Below are 20060 nucleotides of genomic sequence, written 5' to 3' on the forward strand. Positions count from 1 at the left end.
ACGTCAGTGGCAAACAAACTGAAACACCTCACTCAGGTCTGGGCTCAGTAGTCCTTGTCTGCCCTGCTGCCCTCCACCCCCACCCCCACCCAAATGTACTTCCTCTCCCCTACTAAACAGTGGACATTTAAGTATGTTATACCATCAGCAAATTGAGTCCTATACATTCTCCCTATGTTGAGGGTCCTTACCAATCTCCTCTTTGCAATTTTCTATTTCTAACTGCAGCGTTTCTTCAATATTTTCTTTTAAACATTGTTCTGCTTGAATCTGTTCTTTCAAAAATAGAATTTCAGCTTTCAGTTTTTCTTCAAGGTGGTCTGCTGCAGTCCGAACACCAATGATATCCTCCCGGTATTTTAATACAAGTTCATTGAGCTCCTGTATAAAAAAAAGTCAAACTGTAAAATATAATTCACAAAAGATCAGTTGTTCGCACCAGCTGCAGCATATTTTAGAGCAGTGCATCACTATGTAACTAATACCAATGTATATGCAATAGCAGGGTAGCAAGTATCAACTCCATGGTTATTATGGTTCAAAGATTCCCTCAACTCTCCAAACATCACCAGCTATGCCATTAACTGGTCCTCCTCTGATCTCCTTGTGAGGCGGTGTCTACATTCACCTCCTCACAACAAGCTCTGGAAGGAAAAGTGTCCGAGACAGGCTGTGATTGGGAGTTTAGGAGGTCCAACAACCATTGAGAACAAGTTGCAGCATGCCAAAATAAAATAGCTATGTTTATTTTATTTGTTTTACCAGAAAACCAGCTCTAGAATGGGGAAGCAAACTCACTTACCTGTGAAGGGAAAATGGGAAGGTTTCAGTGCAAGCAAGTCATCCTTACATCTGACAAACATCAGAACACAGAGACAGTGCTGGACTGCTGGGGAGGAGAAAGTAGAAGGACATCCAGTTTTGTGCCCACGTTAAAGAATGGACTAGAATTTGCCAGAAGGTTCCAACACCCACGAGAATGGCAGTGTTTACATAAAAAGGCAGGGAGCGGAGCCTGGAGCTATAAAACCCAGCTTTCGTTCCATACAGAAGGAGAATGGGTATGAATCAAAAGTCTTCCTTACGATAGGTCTCCTTCTTTCCAGGCAAGTACAGGTGGAAAAGTGGGACTGAGAGTGGCTATGTGGCAACAGCCTTCCTTACCACAGGCCCCCCATAAATTAAAGGAACAGGGGAGTAGGAAGGAGGAGGAGCCCAATTCAATTCCTGTGGGTGAAGGAGAGTGGGATGCCATTCAACCACAGGGTCAAAGTTAACCCAAAGGTTGCCCATGCTTAGATTATTAGAGTTATGAACTGGGATTCGTAAAAAAAGACTACAGTGGCCACCCAAAATGTGAAAATTAACAGTGTGAGGAAGAGTCTCATGGGCATGGGATGAGCCATGAAAGGGGGTTAAATCTCTGGCACCATCAATAAACTTGCTTGCCATAAAACACTGTCACTGGGCAGTCGACCCTCCCAAATCAATCTTTTTCAGTAACTCGGAACTCCAATTCATCCACAGCAAAAGCACTACCCTTTTGGTCCATTATGGCTCTACCCCATTCCCACTTTTGTTCTTTCTATATGCCATTACTTTAATGCTGCACGGTACTAAGTATTATATGGTTCACTCATTCAACACATGCCACAGATACAAATCATTGATAAATGTCCCTGTTTTAAATAAACCAGATTATTATAACATCTCCTTGTATCCCTTCTTATTCCTTTCATTTCCTGTACAAGATCCTAAACCTTGCCGCTAAAACACTGCTATCTCTCGAAGCCCACTCCCACCTCTTCCCATCGCTACTGGCATGTGTGGCTCTCTGCAAATATAAAAAGACCTCTTCACAAGTTAACACTTGTATTTAAAACTACTCATGGCTTAGCACCCATATTTCTTCTAACTGGATTGGCAAAATACGATCTGACAACTAGATTCTTTTGACCCAAAACAATTGTGCTTCATCTTTCTGATTATTCTACGTATTAGACCCAGTTCACTGCACCTTGCTTTCGCCAACCATAAAGGGCCAGGAATTTATAATGGCTCTAAACACATCCCCTGGTACAGATGATAAAAATCAACTCAAGCATCTCACATTGTAAATATGTAGATTTCGTGTTTTCTTTGACGATTTGCTTGGTCAAAGAAGCAGCCTCAACTGGCCTTGTTCCGGGTAAGAGTGCTAAGAGATAGGGATTTCCTTACATGAAAGCCTAGAGCAGGGTGGCATCTTTGCACATTTTAAGGGAATGGGCTCAGAGAAAACTGGATGAACAGTGGGTCATTCGGATTGAGCAGTGCAATGAAGAGCTCTCTGGGACATCCTATGGTTACGAAGGAGGGATAGGCCATAAAACATACACTGCAGACAGGTCTCAAGTATCTTACTTGAGATTTAGGGCGGGATTGTAGTATGGAAGGTCTTAAAGATGTTTCTGGCTCCACTGATCCGGACGCATTATAAACCAGTATTTCCACTGACCTATAATGGCCACACATATGAGAAAAAAAGGCCAGAAAATTGTAGGATAACATCCAATATGTTTGAGACTCCTTACATTTAAAAGCTCTGAGGACCGTAGAAAAGGATCTGTACTGGCCCTGTGAGAAGATATAAGGTATAGCTAGATGTGACTCTGGCTGGGTCAATGCATACTAATACAGACATCAACAAGATACTTGACATTTGAGAACTTTAGAAGTACCTTCTTGATGGCCCTTTTTAACTTACTCCCAAACCAGGGGATGGAAACAAAATCAAGATACATGATACGGTGGGAAAGAAATCTTGGGAAGAGAAATAAAAAAAGTGAACTGGAAGACATTATGGGAAAATATCAGAGGGAACAGCTTCACCATCCACTAGTGTTCGGCAATGGCGATTTTGCCTACCTGGCATACACATCCATTGGCTCTACAGGCTGCGTTTAATTTTCAGTGGTCACCTTTCAGACTATTCACATTTACTGGACTTATGACCATTAACACATCTTATCTGGAAGAAGTAATGTTTGTCTCTGCTGATTTGGCAAGTAGCTTAACCCCTTGGCTGTGGCGGTAATTCCGCCGCTGCGCTGGGGGGGAGGGAGGACCGCGCAGCGCCGACATGCTGGTGATGGAATCACTCCGTCACCAGCCACGGGTGGGCTGTGCTAATGACGGAGTGGTTCCGTCACGGCCCCGCCCGCCTAATAAAACGCGCTGCGCAAGCGTGAAATCAACGCCGCGCAGGCGCGGCGGCCGGGCCGTGACGGAACCACTCTGTCATCATTAGCACAGCCCACCCGTGGCGGGTGACGGAGTGGTTCCGTCACCAGCATAGAAGGGGTTAGTGTCAATATGGCTGTATCACTTTCTTTTATTTTCTGCTCTACAGAGCCAATCGAGCAGTATCCTGGATGCCTTTCCGCAGTTGAAAATGGTATGGGATCAGGCTAAACCCCAAATTCATGTCACTATGCTTGGGAAGTCTTAAAATGGGTATATCAGCCCTTCCTTTCTAGTACTACACTGCTAACGTCATTGCAGCAGATAAATGCAGATTCTGACAAATAACTACAATATTAATTCAAATCACGGGAGCCTGCTTCACTGAACAATGGAATATGAAATGGAATGAAAATATGGAAGAAAGTAGCCACAAATGTGAACGCTGTTTAAGGCACCTAGCAATCACAGTCCTTCTTAGGACAGTTCAGGGAGGGAGAAAAGAGGGGAACAATCCAAACAAAGCAAGTTCTGACTGTTGAGGGTGACCTTCTATAGGGATGGGGGGGGGGGTGGGGGAGTGGGTGGGCGAGTTCTCCAAGAACAATTTGTTAAATGGAGCCAAACTTTGCATGTGAAAGTACAATTTTCAAAGAAAATGGCTAAAAGCCATGGTGTTTACAGGAACTTGTGAAATATTAAAATCGGTGCGGCTCGCCCACAGGGGGCACCAGGGCGCCGGCTCACTAGTACGGCGACTCACTGCCTCACTGTTCCACTAATTGCTTGGCATGTTACAGATTTTACATGAAAATAAATGATCTCCTAGATCATTTGTTTGCATGGAAAAGCTTTAATATAGCTTTGGCAGCAAGAGGTCTTCACTGACTTTAATGCACATGTGTCAGGTGGGGCTTGTTACAGCCTGGCCTCACATAGACACAATTCATATCTGACATGCTGCATTAGCGCCAGGTATTGCAGGGCAGATAATAGAGGTTCAGGGCTTTGTCAATCATGCAACCGCTTATCCAATAAACACACAGTTCTTCCCCGAGCACTTATACGGTAGTCAATAAATGTCCATATAAGGATCCTCTTCCCAAGAATAATTTTTCAATTGGTACAGATCAGTCCAAAATTCTTCCAAATTGAATGTTTTATTCCAGAATTTCAATCCATAGAAAAAGGCAGCCAACACGTGTTTCGTCGTGCATCAATCTAGCAAATTTGACTTCTTCAGGGCTCTTATAGTATCTTGTCAGTCAACATAAATACTATTTATACCTTCAATTCATCAGTAGTCTGGATTAACCCCTCATGGGTCCTCACGGATCAGATTACTCGTTCTGTAATGTCCGTCGTCGTGTATTCATGAATCACTATCCCAGTCACTTTAGCCCATAGTAGATAACAAATATTCCCATCAATCCATAAACCGCAGAAGAAATAAGTAAATGTCCCTGCTTCAATTCTGATGTACACAGTGGACCGTCACGAGTACGTGATCCTCTATCCTGACAGCGTCCTGATCTCGACACTGCAACCGGCGTCCCACTTCTATGGATTGAAATTCTGGAATAAAACATTCAATTTGGAAGACTTTTGGACTGATCTGTACCAATTGAAAAATATTCTTGGGAAGAGGATCCTTATATGGACATTTATTGACTACCGTATGAGTGCTCGGGGAAGAACGGTGTGTTTTTTGTTATATGCAATTGCGGATTGTAGTGGGGTTGTATGGTAACCAACCTCTCATCCCCTTTGGAGCACTGAGGGAGAATTCAAACAATGTACTATCCCCGAATTTACTGAGCACCCATTTATGTCACTGGTTATCATTTGTTAAAGATTCGCTTATCCAATAAGAAGTCAGACTATAGAAAAAAAGTCTACCTCGGTACCTTCAACTCTATTCTGGCTTCTGATTGGGTAGAAGCTCGTACAGCCGGTTCTGGTGCTCGGCTAGCCCAGCTGGAGTAAGAAGATGGAGAAGTCAGGAATAAAAGAACATACACGCTCATGTCGAAAAGAAGCAGGTAAGTTTTGTGTTTGTATGAGTGTGTGTTTGTGTTGTGTCGCAGGTAAGGACTTCCAGTAGACTTGGATAAGTTACAGATAAGTTTATTGATCTTAGATGGTTAGATAGGTTTTCCAGTAAAGATGTAATCAAACCCCACCAGGAGCAGCCTCTCTGCTGCTCAGCCAAGGATCCAACTGACAGTCCCACTCACAACATACCACACATTCCAATGACATCACCATTCACACTAACATTCTACTCTCACTGGCTGAACAGCAGAGGCAGAGAAACGGGGAAGATGTAGGGTAAATAACCTTAGATAAAACACACCTTCCCTCTTTATAAAAATGAACAAAGAGAAAACAAGTATAAATAGTAACATAACAGTAATACCGAAGAAACTTGCCAGAAGAAGAATTGCAATTGCACATAAGTTATGAAAACATGCTAAAATAAGCAAGTAGAAAAGTGAAATTAAAAGGAAGCAATAAAGTAAAAGAAAACATGTAGTAAAATACAAAATGTGAACAGAATGGCAATGAGTAAAACACGGAGATAAAGTAAAGGAATTCGAAAACTAGAAAAGACATCTTCCTTAGCAGAGCAAAAAATTGAAGCTGAAAGTTTCAAAAGGAAGGAAATTGTAAAAGAACAGAAAAGCAAACAGAGAAAAAGACATACATCAACAAGAAAAAGGCTTACCACGAAAACTAACAAAGAAATAGTGCACCAATGTAACCACTGAAAACTACACCAACTGGCCAGACTGGTGAGGAGTATGTAAACACTGAACACAGCAATAGGTAGAAGGAAAACGACACAAACAAATGTAAGCAATGGGTAACAAGCACCCAAAACAGAAAGCAAGCAAAGTAGAATTACAAAAGCAGGAATAGAAAACACCCAACCTTGAAGCAAGTAAAAGAGTGACATACAGCCAACAAGAACAAAAGTACAGGATGACAGACACCCAAACAGAAAGCAATAATAAGTAAATAACAGGTGGCTACACAATACCAGAGATAAAGCTACAGGTGAAGAACACCCAAACAGAAAGCAACCATGAGTAAATAACGGGTGACCACAACCTACCAGAAAGCAATCGTAAATAACGGGTGACTACACCCTAACAGAGAAAAATGACTTACACCCAAAACGACATCAAGCAAAAGGTGGAAACACCTAACAAGAAAGCAACACGAGTGGCGTACACCTAACGCATCATCCCAAAAGAAATACATGTAGTGAAAAGTATAAAATTATCAAACCCATTATAGTAAATCCCCAAACAGTAAATGCAAGGAAAATGCGATCTGGGTGAACTGTACAACACAGAAGATAAAAGTACAATCACACCTCAAGTTAGACCATGCATGAAAGTGCAAGGAAAATGTGATTTGGAGGGGCTACACCACACATAAAACAAAAGTACAGTCACACCTAAAGTGAGACCACAAATAAAAATGTAGAGAAAATGCGATCTGGATGAACTGCACTGCACAGCAAATCTAAAGTACAGACACACCCCAAGTTAGACCACGTATGAAAACCTGCGCACAGTATAACAAATGCACTGTAAGTAAAAATCAAGTAAAGAATCAGAGGAATAAGGAGAAATGCTCCACATCAACATACAGACAGAAAACGTATGAAACCCTGCATGCCAAGCAAAAAATAGATTAATAACACAGTAGCATGTATATAGTAAAATTATAAAAAGTACCTACAAGAATAAATCAATACAGGTAAATAAGTAAACCCACAGCATGGTAACATAGCAACAAAAAAAAATAAATCAGAAAAATCAATGCAGGTATAGGTAGAAGTAATAATGGGAGCCACGAATGAGGCAAAAACAGGTTTCATGTGTAACCAGAAGTTCAGCATTTAAGGAGAGCTGCAAAGCATCTCTTATCTGAAAGGGTGAGGTAGAAGATCGCAAAATAAAGTCCCCAAAATTCCCAACTGAAAAGTGGCTCCACGGACGTCAAATAGTAATCAGCAAGAAGAATCCGGAGTGAAGCAGGAAAATATAGTAAAATGCCTGACAGAGTCATAATATGCAGCAATGTAGGCTGAATGGCGTCTCTAAGTAAAGGCTGTCTGGGCATACATAGAAGAAATAAGTGTGCCCAAAACACTTAACTGATCATCCAGCTCCAAGAAGATGTAGACCAATTGGGTCAGAGAAATCTTCAATCAAGTTGACGGCACGCCGGGATGGTGCACGCCGGATGGCTCCAGGCAGAATCACGGTGGTACAAATGATGCAGGAAGAAGCAGGTAGCAGGAAACTTACGCCCTGTCAATGGGCTATCCGGAGAATTTGGACACTGGTGGGGCAGCAGGGCGCAAAATCCTTAAGAGGGTTCTTTATAAGTATAATCTTGAGTGAAAGTACCTTTTTGAAGCTGGAAGAAGATCCTCACGTGTAGTTTTGATCCCTCTCGTCGCCAATTTATGTTGTGTCGTAGGTAAGGAGTTCCAGTAGACTTGGTTAAGTTACAGATGATAAGTTTATTGAACTTAGATGGTTAGATAGGTTTTCCAGTAAAGATGTAATCAAACCCAACCAGGAGCAGCCTCTCTGCTGCTGAGCCCAGGATCCAACTGACAGTCCCACTCACAGCAACCCACACATTCCAATGACATCACCATTCACACTAACATTCCACTCTCACTGGCTGAACAGCAGAGGAAGAGAAACAGGGAAGATGTAAGGTAAATAACCTTAGATATAACAGTTTTTTTGTGTTCCAGAGTGTGCATGTGTTTGTCTGTGACTGTCTTTGTATGCATAAGCGCGATTATGTGTGTTCAGTTTGAGAGCTTGTAAGGTGGTAGGTGTTGGGCATTGGGGTTGGGAAGCACAGTGTAGGAATTTTTGCCTCACCACTTTAAAAGTTTGCAAGCCTCCACGGATTCCAACGCTTTTAAACTGCAACAAAGAAGTATACATTCTCTCTATGGGAATAAGGGCAGGGTCAGAACCTGTCACCACAGAAGAGAACATGGTTCTAAAGGGGTAAAAAATCCTGACCAGTCCAAACACCAAGTTGAGACGTTGACACAAAAACATAAGAAAAGAAGGATTAAAAAATCGGACTCAAAACATGACCCATGCCAAGCCAGTGTTTCACAAGTCTCACTAAACTTGCAGAAGAATACTAAACGAACAATGCATACCAGAAATGATTCGAAATGCTTAAGGATGAAGGCATATGTTTGCACATTAAAGGACAGATTGAAAACCATGTACAGGTAACGGTCAGATGACGGAAATACAATGGAACATTAGTTACCATATCAAGCAGCCAGCCTCAGGATGAAGCACTTCCAAGGAGCATAATGAGATGGCAGAGGAAGTAAAACATATACATGCACTGGTGAGGCTGCATACCATTTGAGGACTCCAGGACACATTGTTAGCAAAAAAAAGCCAATGGGGCTGACTTTTCTTTGGGAGAAGCATTTGGTAATAGCTGGGTGCAAGTAGTCCTGCGCAAGCGTGAAATCAACGCCGCGCAGGCGCGGCGGCCGGGCCGTGACGGAACCACTCTGTCATCATTAGCACAGCCCACCCGTGGCGGGTGACGGAGTGGTTCCGTCACCAGCATAGAAGGGGTTAGTGTCAATATGGCTGTATCACTTTCTTTTATTTTCTGCTCTACAGAGCCAATCGAGCAGTATCCTGGATGCCTTTCCGCAGTTGAAAATGGTATGGGATCAGGCTAAACCCCAAATTCATGTCACTATGCTTGGGAAGTCTTAAAATGGGTATATCAGCCCTTCCTTTCTAGTACTACACTGCTAACGTCATTGCAGCAGATAAATGCAGATTCTGACAAATAACTACAATATTAATTCAAATCACGGGAGCCTGCTTCACTGAACAATGGAATATGAAATGGAATGAAAATATGGAAGAAAGTAGCCACAAATGTGAACGCTGTTTAAGGCACCTAGCAATCACAGTCCTTCTTAGGACAGTTCAGGGAGGGAGAAAAGAGGGGAACAATCCAAACAAAGCAAGTTCTGACTGTTGAGGGTGACCTTCTATAGGGATGGGGGGGGGGGTGGGGGAGTGGGTGGGCGAGTTCTCCAAGAACAATTTGTTAAATGGAGCCAAACTTTGCATGTGAAAGTACAATTTTCAAAGAAAATGGCTAAAAGCCATGGTGTTTACAGGAACTTGTGAAATATTAAAATCGGTGCGGCTCGCCCACAGGGGGCACCAGGGCGCCGGCTCACTAGTACGGCGACTCACTGCCTCACTGTTCCACTAATTGCTTGGCATGTTACAGATTTTACATGAAAATAAATGATCTCCTAGATCATTTGTTTGCATGGAAAAGCTTTAATATAGCTTTGGCAGCAAGAGGTCTTCACTGACTTTAATGCACATGTGTCAGGTGGGGCTTGTTACAGCCTGGCCTCACATAGACACAATTCATATCTGACATGCTGCATTAGCGCCAGGTATTGCAGGGCAGATAATAGAGGTTCAGGGCTTTGTCAATCATGCAACCGCTTATCCAATAAACACACAGTTCTTCCCCGAGCACTTATACGGTAGTCAATAAATGTCCATATAAGGATCCTCTTCCCAAGAATAATTTTTCAATTGGTACAGATCAGTCCAAAATTCTTCCAAATTGAATGTTTTATTCCAGAATTTCAATCCATAGAAAAAGGCAGCCAACACGTGTTTCGTCGTGCATCAATCTAGCAAATTTGACTTCTTCAGGGCTCTTATAGTATCTTGTCAGTCAACATAAATACTATTTATACCTTCAATTCATCAGTAGTCTGGATTAACCCCTCATGGGTCCTCACGGATCAGATTACTCGTTCTGTAATGTCCGTCGTCGTGTATTCATGAATCACTATCCCAGTCACTTTAGCCCATAGTAGATAACAAATATTCCCATCAATCCATAAACCGCAGAAGAAATAAGTAAATGTCCCTGCTTCAATTCTGATGTACACAGTGGACCGTCACGAGTACGTGATCCTCTATCCTGACAGCGTCCTGATCTCGACACTGCAACCGGCGTCCCACTTCTATGGATTGAAATTCTGGAATAAAACATTCAATTTGGAAGACTTTTGGACTGATCTGTACCAATTGAAAAATATTCTTGGGAAGAGGATCCTTATATGGACATTTATTGACTACCGTATGAGTGCTCGGGGAAGAACGGTGTGTTTTTTGTTATATGCAATTGCGGATTGTAGTGGGGTTGTATGGTAACCAACCTCTCATCCCCTTTGGAGCACTGAGGGAGAATTCAAACAATGTACTATCCCCGAATTTACTGAGCACCCATTTATGTCACTGGTTATCATTTGTTAAAGATTCGCTTATCCAATAAGAAGTCAGACTATAGAAAAAAAGTCTACCTCGGTACCTTCAACTCTATTCTGGCTTCTGATTGGGTAGAAGCTCGTACAGCCGGTTCTGGTGCTCGGCTAGCCCAGCTGGAGTAAGAAGATGGAGAAGTCAGGAATAAAAGAACATACACGCTCATGTCGAAAAGAAGCAGGTAAGTTTTGTGTTTGTATGAGTGTGTGTTTGTGTTGTGTCGCAGGTAAGGACTTCCAGTAGACTTGGATAAGTTACAGATAAGTTTATTGATCTTAGATGGTTAGATAGGTTTTCCAGTAAAGATGTAATCAAACCCCACCAGGAGCAGCCTCTCTGCTGCTCAGCCAAGGATCCAACTGACAGTCCCACTCACAACATACCACACATTCCAATGACATCACCATTCACACTAACATTCTACTCTCACTGGCTGAACAGCAGAGGCAGAGAAACGGGGAAGATGTAGGGTAAATAACCTTAGATAAAACACACCTTCCCTCTTTATAAAAATGAACAAAGAGAAAACAAGTATAAATAGTAACATAACAGTAATACCGAAGAAACTTGCCAGAAGAAGAATTGCAATTGCACATAAGTTATGAAAACATGCTAAAATAAGCAAGTAGAAAAGTGAAATTAAAAGGAAGCAATAAAGTAAAAGAAAACATGTAGTAAAATACAAAATGTGAACAGAATGGCAATGAGTAAAACACGGAGATAAAGTAAAGGAATTCGAAAACTAGAAAAGACATCTTCCTTAGCAGAGCAAAAAATTGAAGCTGAAAGTTTCAAAAGGAAGGAAATTGTAAAAGAACAGAAAAGCAAACAGAGAAAAAGACATACATCAACAAGAAAAAGGCTTACCACGAAAACTAACAAAGAAATAGTGCACCAATGTAACCACTGAAAACTACACCAACTGGCCAGACTGGTGAGGAGTATGTAAACACTGAACACAGCAATAGGTAGAAGGAAAACGACACAAACAAATGTAAGCAATGGGTAACAAGCACCCAAAACAGAAAGCAAGCAAAGTAGAATTACAAAAGCAGGAATAGAAAACACCCAACCTTGAAGCAAGTAAAAGAGTGACATACAGCCAACAAGAACAAAAGTACAGGATGACAGACACCCAAACAGAAAGCAATAATAAGTAAATAACAGGTGGCTACACAATACCAGAGATAAAGCTACAGGTGAAGAACACCCAAACAGAAAGCAACCATGAGTAAATAACGGGTGACCACAACCTACCAGAAAGCAATCGTAAATAACGGGTGACTACACCCTAACAGAGAAAAATGACTTACACCCAAAACGACATCAAGCAAAAGGTGGAAACACCTAACAAGAAAGCAACACGAGTGGCGTACACCTAACGCATCATCCCAAAAGAAATACATGTAGTGAAAAGTATAAAATTATCAAACCCATTATAGTAAATCCCCAAACAGTAAATGCAAGGAAAATGCGATCTGGGTGAACTGTACAACACAGAAGATAAAAGTACAATCACACCTCAAGTTAGACCATGCATGAAAGTGCAAGGAAAATGTGATTTGGAGGGGCTACACCACACATAAAACAAAAGTACAGTCACACCTAAAGTGAGACCACAAATAAAAATGTAGAGAAAATGCGATCTGGATGAACTGCACTGCACAGCAAATCTAAAGTACAGACACACCCCAAGTTAGACCACGTATGAAAACCTGCGCACAGTATAACAAATGCACTGTAAGTAAAAATCAAGTAAAGAATCAGAGGAATAAGGAGAAATGCTCCACATCAACATACAGACAGAAAACGTATGAAACCCTGCATGCCAAGCAAAAAATAGATTAATAACACAGTAGCATGTATATAGTAAAATTATAAAAAGTACCTACAAGAATAAATCAATACAGGTAAATAAGTAAACCCACAGCATGGTAACATAGCAACAAAAAAAAATAAATCAGAAAAATCAATGCAGGTATAGGTAGAAGTAATAATGGGAGCCACGAATGAGGCAAAAACAGGTTTCATGTGTAACCAGAAGTTCAGCATTTAAGGAGAGCTGCAAAGCATCTCTTATCTGAAAGGGTGAGGTAGAAGATCGCAAAATAAAGTCCCCAAAATTCCCAACTGAAAAGTGGCTCCACGGACGTCAAATAGTAATCAGCAAGAAGAATCCAGAGTGAAGCAGGAAAATATAGTAAAATGCCTGACAGAGTCATAATATGCAGCAATGTAGGCTGAATGGCGTCTCTAAGTAAAGGCTGTCTGGGCATACATAGAAGAAATAAGTGTGCCCAAAACACTTAACTGATCATCCAGCTCCAAGAAGATGTAGACCAATTGGGTCAGAGAAATCTTCAATCAAGTTGACGGCACGCCGGGATGGTGCACGCCGGATGGCTCCAGGCAGAATCACGGTGGTAGAAATGATGCAGGAAGAAGCAGGTAGCAGGAAACTTACGCCCTGTCAATGGGCTATCCGGAGAATTTGGACACTGGTGGGGCAGCAGGGCGCAAAATCCTTAAGAGGGTTCTTTATAAGTATAATCTTGAGTGAAAGTACCTTTTTGAAGCTGGAAGAAGATCCTCACGTGTAGTTTTGATCCCTCTCGTCGCCAATTTATGTTGTGTCGTAGGTAAGGAGTTCCAGTAGACTTGGTTAAGTTACAGATGATAAGTTTATTGATCTTAGATGGTTAGATAGGTTTTCCAGTAAAGATGTAATCAAACCCAACCAGGAGCAGCCTCTCTGCTGCTGAGCCCAGGATCCAACTGACAGTCCCACTCACAGCAACCCACACATTCCAATGACATCACCATTCACACTAACATTCCACTCTCACTGGCTGAACAGCAGAGGAAGAGAAACAGGGAAGATGTAAGGTAAATAACCTTAGATATAACAGTTTTTTTGTGTTCCAGAGTGTGCATGTGTTTGTCTGTGACTGTCTTTGTATGCATAAGCGCGATTATGTGTGTTCAGTTTGAGAGCTTGTAAGGTGGTAGGTGTTGGGCATTGGGGTTGGGAAGCACAGTGTAGGAATTTTTGCCTCACCACTTTAAAAGTTTGCAAGCCTCCACGGATTCCAACGCTTTTAAACTGCAACAAAGAAGTATACATTCTCTCTATGGGAATAAGGGCAGGGTCAGAACCTGTCACCACAGAAGAGAACATGGTTCTAAAGGGGTAAAAAATCCTGACCAGTCCAAACACCAAGTTGAGACGTTGACACAAAAACATAAGAAAAGAAGGATTAAAAAATCGGACTCAAAACATGACCCATGCCAAGCCAGTGTTTCACAAGTCTCACTAAACTTGCAGAAGAATACTAAACGAACAATGCATACCAGAAATGATTCGAAATGCTTAAGGATGAAGGCATATGTTTGCACATTAAAGGACAGATTGAAAACCATGTACAGGTAACGGTCAGATGACGGAAATACAATGGAACATTAGTTACCATATCAAGCAGCCAGCCTCAGGATGAAGCACTTCCAAGGAGCATAATGAGATGGCAGAGGAAGTAAAACATATACATGCACTGGTGAGGCTGCATACCATTTGAGGACTCCAGGACACATTGTTAGCAAAAAAAAGCCAATGGGGCTGACTTTTCTTTGGGAGAAGCATTTGGTAATAGCTGGGTGACGAAGTCCTAGAAAGGAAATCTCACAATAAATTATAATTTTGGGCTACAATATGGAAGCTGGGTACAGGGCCGTTACCAAACTGACTGCATTAGCAGTGAAAGCAGTACTCTCAGTAGAATATCGTGCACAGGAGCCAGAAAATGAAGTTTGTGTGTGTAAATGGTAAACTAAAATGGTGTATGGAGCACAATAATGAATAGCACAGACCAGTATTGTTATTGCATCTTGTAGAAAGCCTCAAAGTCATTGCTTTGTAAATAAATCGACTTAAAACAAATGAACATGCAAAAGCGAATACTTAATAGCACTCTGACATAACAGTCTAAAGCATCAAACAAAACAAAAACATTCAGCAAGGTAAACGTCAGTGTGTCAGCAAATTAAATACTTCAAAAAGTATGTTCTGGCTCTCAATTGCAAGCTATATGTCATGTCACATCTGCAGTCTAAAATAAGAACTACTTCATGGCCTGCCATCAAAATCCAATGCGGACACAAATTGTAAACAAAAGGCCAGAAGCTTTATGGTTAGTCCATCCACCCAATGGCAAAATATGGTACTGACTGTAGGGCCTTGTTGTCTTGGGAAAACAATAAGGTGCACCTAATATTACAGTACATTGCACTAATTAGGGAACATTGTGATGAGAATTATTGCTCTGGGCATAATCAATTGAAACTATTAAAATCACGAATTGCGATTAAGTCAGTATATTGCAAGTGACGTTTGATATATATATATATATATATATATATATATATATATTCTTACCATATAATCTAGTATTGAATAGTTAATGTGTTAAATTTATACTGTGATGACTGGAGATTTGAATTAATGTGCACTTTGCAGGATGTTGAAGGAAATTGTTGTTGAATATTTTCCTTTATCAACAAACAGATATTGTCTTTACTGCAGTGTCAAAGAAATATGCATCACTGCAACTGCATAACAAAATGATAAACATTTTGAACTTAAGTTCGATTGTAGAGTCCAATTCAACAGTAAAATAAAGCTGTGCAAATAGAGAGACATTAAAGGTATTCCCAGCAAAGCAGTCAAAACAACAAGGCAGTTATCTGTAGCACAAGTCCTGTTCCCTCCAGTGAATACTTTCATTGCATATTCCGTGGCTTTAGAATATCCCCCAGGTGCAATAATGAATCTGGGTAGTCCAAAAAAGTACTTCCCTGGGTAATAACAACCGCAGAAACAAAAGTGACAGAATCCCATTTGTGGTTGGCCATCATCCATCAGCTCCCAACTAAATCAACATCACTAAAAAGACATTTCACTTATTATCCACTTGTTAAAAATTTCAAAAGGTTTTTCCGAAACCGCCAGTCATTACTTACCGCAGAGCTCCCAATTTACGATCTCTTATTGTGGGAGCTAAACTCAAGCAATCTGTAACTGCAGAGGTGCATTGCTGTAATTCTAAAAGGTGCATCACATGTGAATACATTTTACAAACATCATCATTCCCTAGTTCTGTTGAGAACGACCTATGGAATAAGACATCACAACATGCATTAATGAACAAGTTACTTACCTTCGATAACTATGTATCTGTAAGAAACATACATTAGTTATAGATTGCTTATCTTAGAATTACCCCCAAGTGTCAGATTGGATCCGGAGAATTTTTCTGTAGAAGTACCCCTGCGTGTCGATAGGTGGCGTCTGTCGACTCCACGTCTGTCGTTGGCCTTGTGGTCACCAGATGACGCTGCAGTGTCTACTTAGCCGCCCCTGCGCGCTGACGTCAGTTTTGACACGTCTTTCCACACCAGAAGCAAATAGCCATGCAAGACACTGATCACTGGTGCACAAAACGAGGGCCCTGGAAGGAAGTCCCTATCCCTAGAAGGCAGTTCGCAGAACGGGGAGGATGGGTGGGGCGGTAAGGAATCTATAAATAATGTGCATCTCTTACAGATACATCGTTACAGGAGGTAACTTGTTCATTTGAAAGAGGCCATTAGTTATAGATTCCTTACCGTAGAATAGATTCACACCAGGAAGACCTGGATGAAAAAGATGTCTCTCCGGATTAGGCTTTCCAGGCAGTAATGTTTTGTAAATGTGTACAGGGATGCGCACGTGGCTGCCTGGCAGATGTTAATCAGAGGAACTCCACGTCCCAAATCAGTAGTTGCTGCTGTCGCCCTGGTAGAGTGGGCGCGCAGTCCCACTGGAGGTTCCCTCTTCGCCAAAGGATAGCAGATTTAGATGCATAGGACAACCCATTGAGAGATGATACTTTGTGCACAGCCCAACCTTTGTTGGCGGCCACATAACCCACGAAGAGTTTTTCGACCACCTGGAAATCTTTAGTGCGGTAAAGGTAGAAGGACAGCACACGTTTTGGGTCAAGACAGTGGAGTTTCTCCTCCTCTTTGGAAGGGTGTGGAGGCGAGAAGAAGGTGGGCGATTTGATGGTCTGAACTCTGTGGAAAGAAGTAACAACTTTGGGCAAAAAAGAGGGCTTAGTACACAGGACCACTTTGTCAGGATGAACAGCAAGAAAGGAAGGCTTGGAGGGCTTAGCCAGAAGCTCACTCACCCTGCGAGCAGAGGTGATGGCAAGCAGGAAAGCGGTCCTCAAAGTAAGAAGACGAAGAGAACAATTATGTAGTGGCTCAAACAGAGCACACATGAGATAAGTAAGAACAAGATTCCAGTCCCATTGGGGCATTACGAAAGGAGAAGGAGGAAAGAGATGAGTAATGCTCTTTAGAAATCTATTTACAATTGGGGTCTTGAAAAGAGAAGGCTGATCAGGAAGGCAAAGAAAGGCGGAGATGGCCGAAAGGTAGCCATTAAGAGTGCCCAGAGCAGAGCCCTGCTGGGCCAAACAGAGAATTAAGAGGAGAACCTCTGAAAGAGGGGTAGAAAGGGGATCCACAGCCTTTGCTGTGCACCATGCCACAAACCTATACCATCTATAGGCGTATACCGTTTTAGTGGAGGGACGCCTGCCTGCCAATATGTTACAGACTTCTGGAGGAAGGTCGAAAACTGTCAACTGTCGCCGCTCAATCTCCACGCAAGGAGGTGGAGGATGGACAGGTTTGGGTGCTGCAACAGAAGATCCTCCCAAAGGGGCAGTATGATCAGAGGATCGATGGCCATTCTCAAGAGCTCGAGGTACCAGACTCTTCGTGCCCAATCTGGAGCCACAAGAATGACTTGGGCTCGGTGGCGCTTAATCTTCTTTTGCACTCTGGGAAGAAGTGGTACAGGCGGAAAGGCGTACAGGAGGCCACAATTCCACTTGTGACGAAAACTCACTGAGCGAACAATGCGAACTGCTGACATAGCGCGTGCTCTTCGGTGGCGAACAGATTTAACCAAGGCTCTCCCCACTGCTAAACGAGACCTTGCACCACCTGTGAAGACGTCATTCGCAATTGATCATGTAACGACGGCTGAGTTTGTCCGTCCTGGCGTTCAGGGAAGCAGCCAGGTGTTGAACCACCAGGGAAATGCCCTGATGTTCCTGCCATGTCCAAAGGTGAAGAGGCTCTTGACATAGGGTCCATGACCCCACCCCACCCTGTTTGTTGCAGTACCACATGGCGGTGGTGTTGTCCATGAACACCTGTACTACTCTTCCTTTGAGAGAAAGAAAGAATGCCTAGAGTGCAAGAAGGATAGCCCAGAGCTCCAAAAGGTTGATGTGGGTTCCGGACTCCGAAGGAGACCAGAGACCCCTTATCTCCGCCTCTCCCATGTGGCCACCCCATCCCAGGAGTGACGCAACTGTCACCACTGTGTAAGGGAGAGGGACCTGCCGCTGCCCCAATCCTGGTTCGGGAGCCACCACTGCAAATGACATGCAGTCCCCTCCGAGATCTGGACGACATCAGTGAGATTCCCCTGATGCTGCACCCACTGGAACTACAGGTCCCACTGCAGAACCCACATATGCCATCTGGCATGCTCCACAAGCAGGATGTAGGAGGAGCAGCAGCCTTAGGGTCATTCTCACCGGAATCTGAGATAGAGGCTGAAACATCTGTATCATAGCCTGAATATCCAGGACTCGCTGCTCAGGAGGATAAGCCCGAAACTGCGATGTATGCAGAACTGCTCCGATGAAAAGGAGCTTCCGAGGGGGAATCAGGTGTGACTTGGACACGTTGATATTAAACCCCAGCGAATCAGAAGGTCCGCTATCGTCTGGAGGTGGGAGACGACAGTCTGGGGCGAGCCTTCAAATGCCAGTCGTCGAAATAGGGGAAGGCTGGCACCCCTGATCTGCGCTGATGAGCTGTAACCACTGCCATCACTTTTGTGAACACCTGAGGGGCGCTGCTAAGACCAAAAGGGAGCACGGAAAATGCGTGTGGCCTACTGAGAACTGTAGGTAACACCTGTGGGCTGGCAGGAGGGGAATGTGGAAATAGGCGTCCTGCAAGTCCAACGCTACCATCCAGTCTCCTGGATCAAGGACAGAGAGAACCTGAGCCAACGTGAGCATTTTGAACTAAGCGACAGGGAGAACCCTGAGCCAATGTGAGCATTTTGAACTTCTTTCGGAGGAAGCCGTTGAGGACCCTGGGGTCTAAGGTAGGACGCAGACCTTTGCCCTTCTTGGGTACCAGAAATTATTGGGCATAGCAACCACGACCTACTTCTGGCCCGTTCAATAGATCCCATGGCCAAGAGAGCTGCATCTTCCTGACAGAGAAGGGCCACGTGATCCTCCGCCATGGGATGGAGTGCTGGTGGCATGAAGGGGAGGGCATAGCTCCTTCGGACTATCTGCAAAATCCACCTGTCGGGCGTGATGTTTTGCCAGTGGGGGAGGTGATGGCAAATCCTGCCACCCACTGGCAGCCCTAAAAGGTCGGATTAGGAGGGTTTGGAGGCTGCTGCGGGGGAGGTATGTGTGGCCTCACCCTCCCACTGGCCCCCCAAGACCCACATCACTGGGTCCCACATCCGCGGCCACGCATAGACTGGGTCGCTTGCATGGCCATGTGGCTCGACTGGGTGGAACGTGGTGGGGCACCTCTTCCGTAGCCATGAAAAGAGCGAAAGGCAGATTGTGTGGGGCGCGAAGTAGGCGCGAGGCCCAATGATCTGGCCGTAGCCTTAGAATCCTTGAAGGGCTCGAAAACCGAGTCCGCATTGTCACCGAACAAATGATGGACATCAAAGGGCATGTCCAAAAGGGTGGATTGGACATCCCCCAAGAAACCAGACATCTTCAACCGGGCGTCGCGCCTCAAGGCTACTGATATGTAAACCGTTCTGCCCAGAGAGTCGGTGGTATCCAGCCCACACTGAATGGTGAACTTAGCTGCGTCTCGACCCTCTGCAACTGAGCAAGTGAGAATGGCTCGGGTCTCATCCGGGCACTGTAGCAGCACTTGGGCAACCGTATCCCACACCGTATGGGTAGAACGGCCCACAAGGTATGGGGTGTTCACCTACCGCAGCACTAAGCTGGCGGAAGAAAACATCTTCTTCCCAAGGTGGTCCAGCTACTTGATTCCTTATCTGGAGGAGCAATAGGGAATGTGCCCTTAGATGACCAGACTTGGACCACCTATAGGGAGAGGAAAAGTGGGTCACCCTGCGGTGGCGTCTGGCAATCATCCTGTCCACAGGAGCTCCTGTGCTAGACTTGGACCTAGTGCCCAGAAGGACGTCAGTGAGGGCTTCATTAAAGGGCAGCAGGGGCTCCGACGAGGCTGCTACCGGTTGAACTACCTCTGTCAGAAGGTTAGTCCTGACTCCACTGCAGGAAGCCCAAGGCCTCAGCCGCCCTATACAAA

The 20060-nt window shown here is 43.6% G+C and overlaps 1 protein-coding gene across 2 annotated transcripts in view; it reads right to left on the reverse strand.

Annotated features, from left to right (window-relative positions):
* Positions 1-20060, reverse strand: part of RABEP1 (rabaptin, RAB GTPase binding effector protein 1) — a 919122-nt gene that overhangs the window by 246434 nt on the left and 652628 nt on the right. For both annotated transcript variants that reach the window (XM_078679701.1, XM_078679700.1), the window contains one exon: positions 192-381. In XM_078679701.1, the coding sequence (XP_078535827.1) occupies positions 192-381 (190 nt within the window). The remainder of the gene's footprint in view (positions 1-191; positions 382-20060) is intronic.

The sequence above is a fragment of the Lissotriton helveticus genome, chromosome 3_1 (genome assembly GCF_964261635.1).
Source record: "Lissotriton helveticus chromosome 3_1, aLisHel1.1, whole genome shotgun sequence".
NCBI lineage: Eukaryota > Metazoa > Chordata > Amphibia > Caudata > Salamandridae > Lissotriton > Lissotriton helveticus.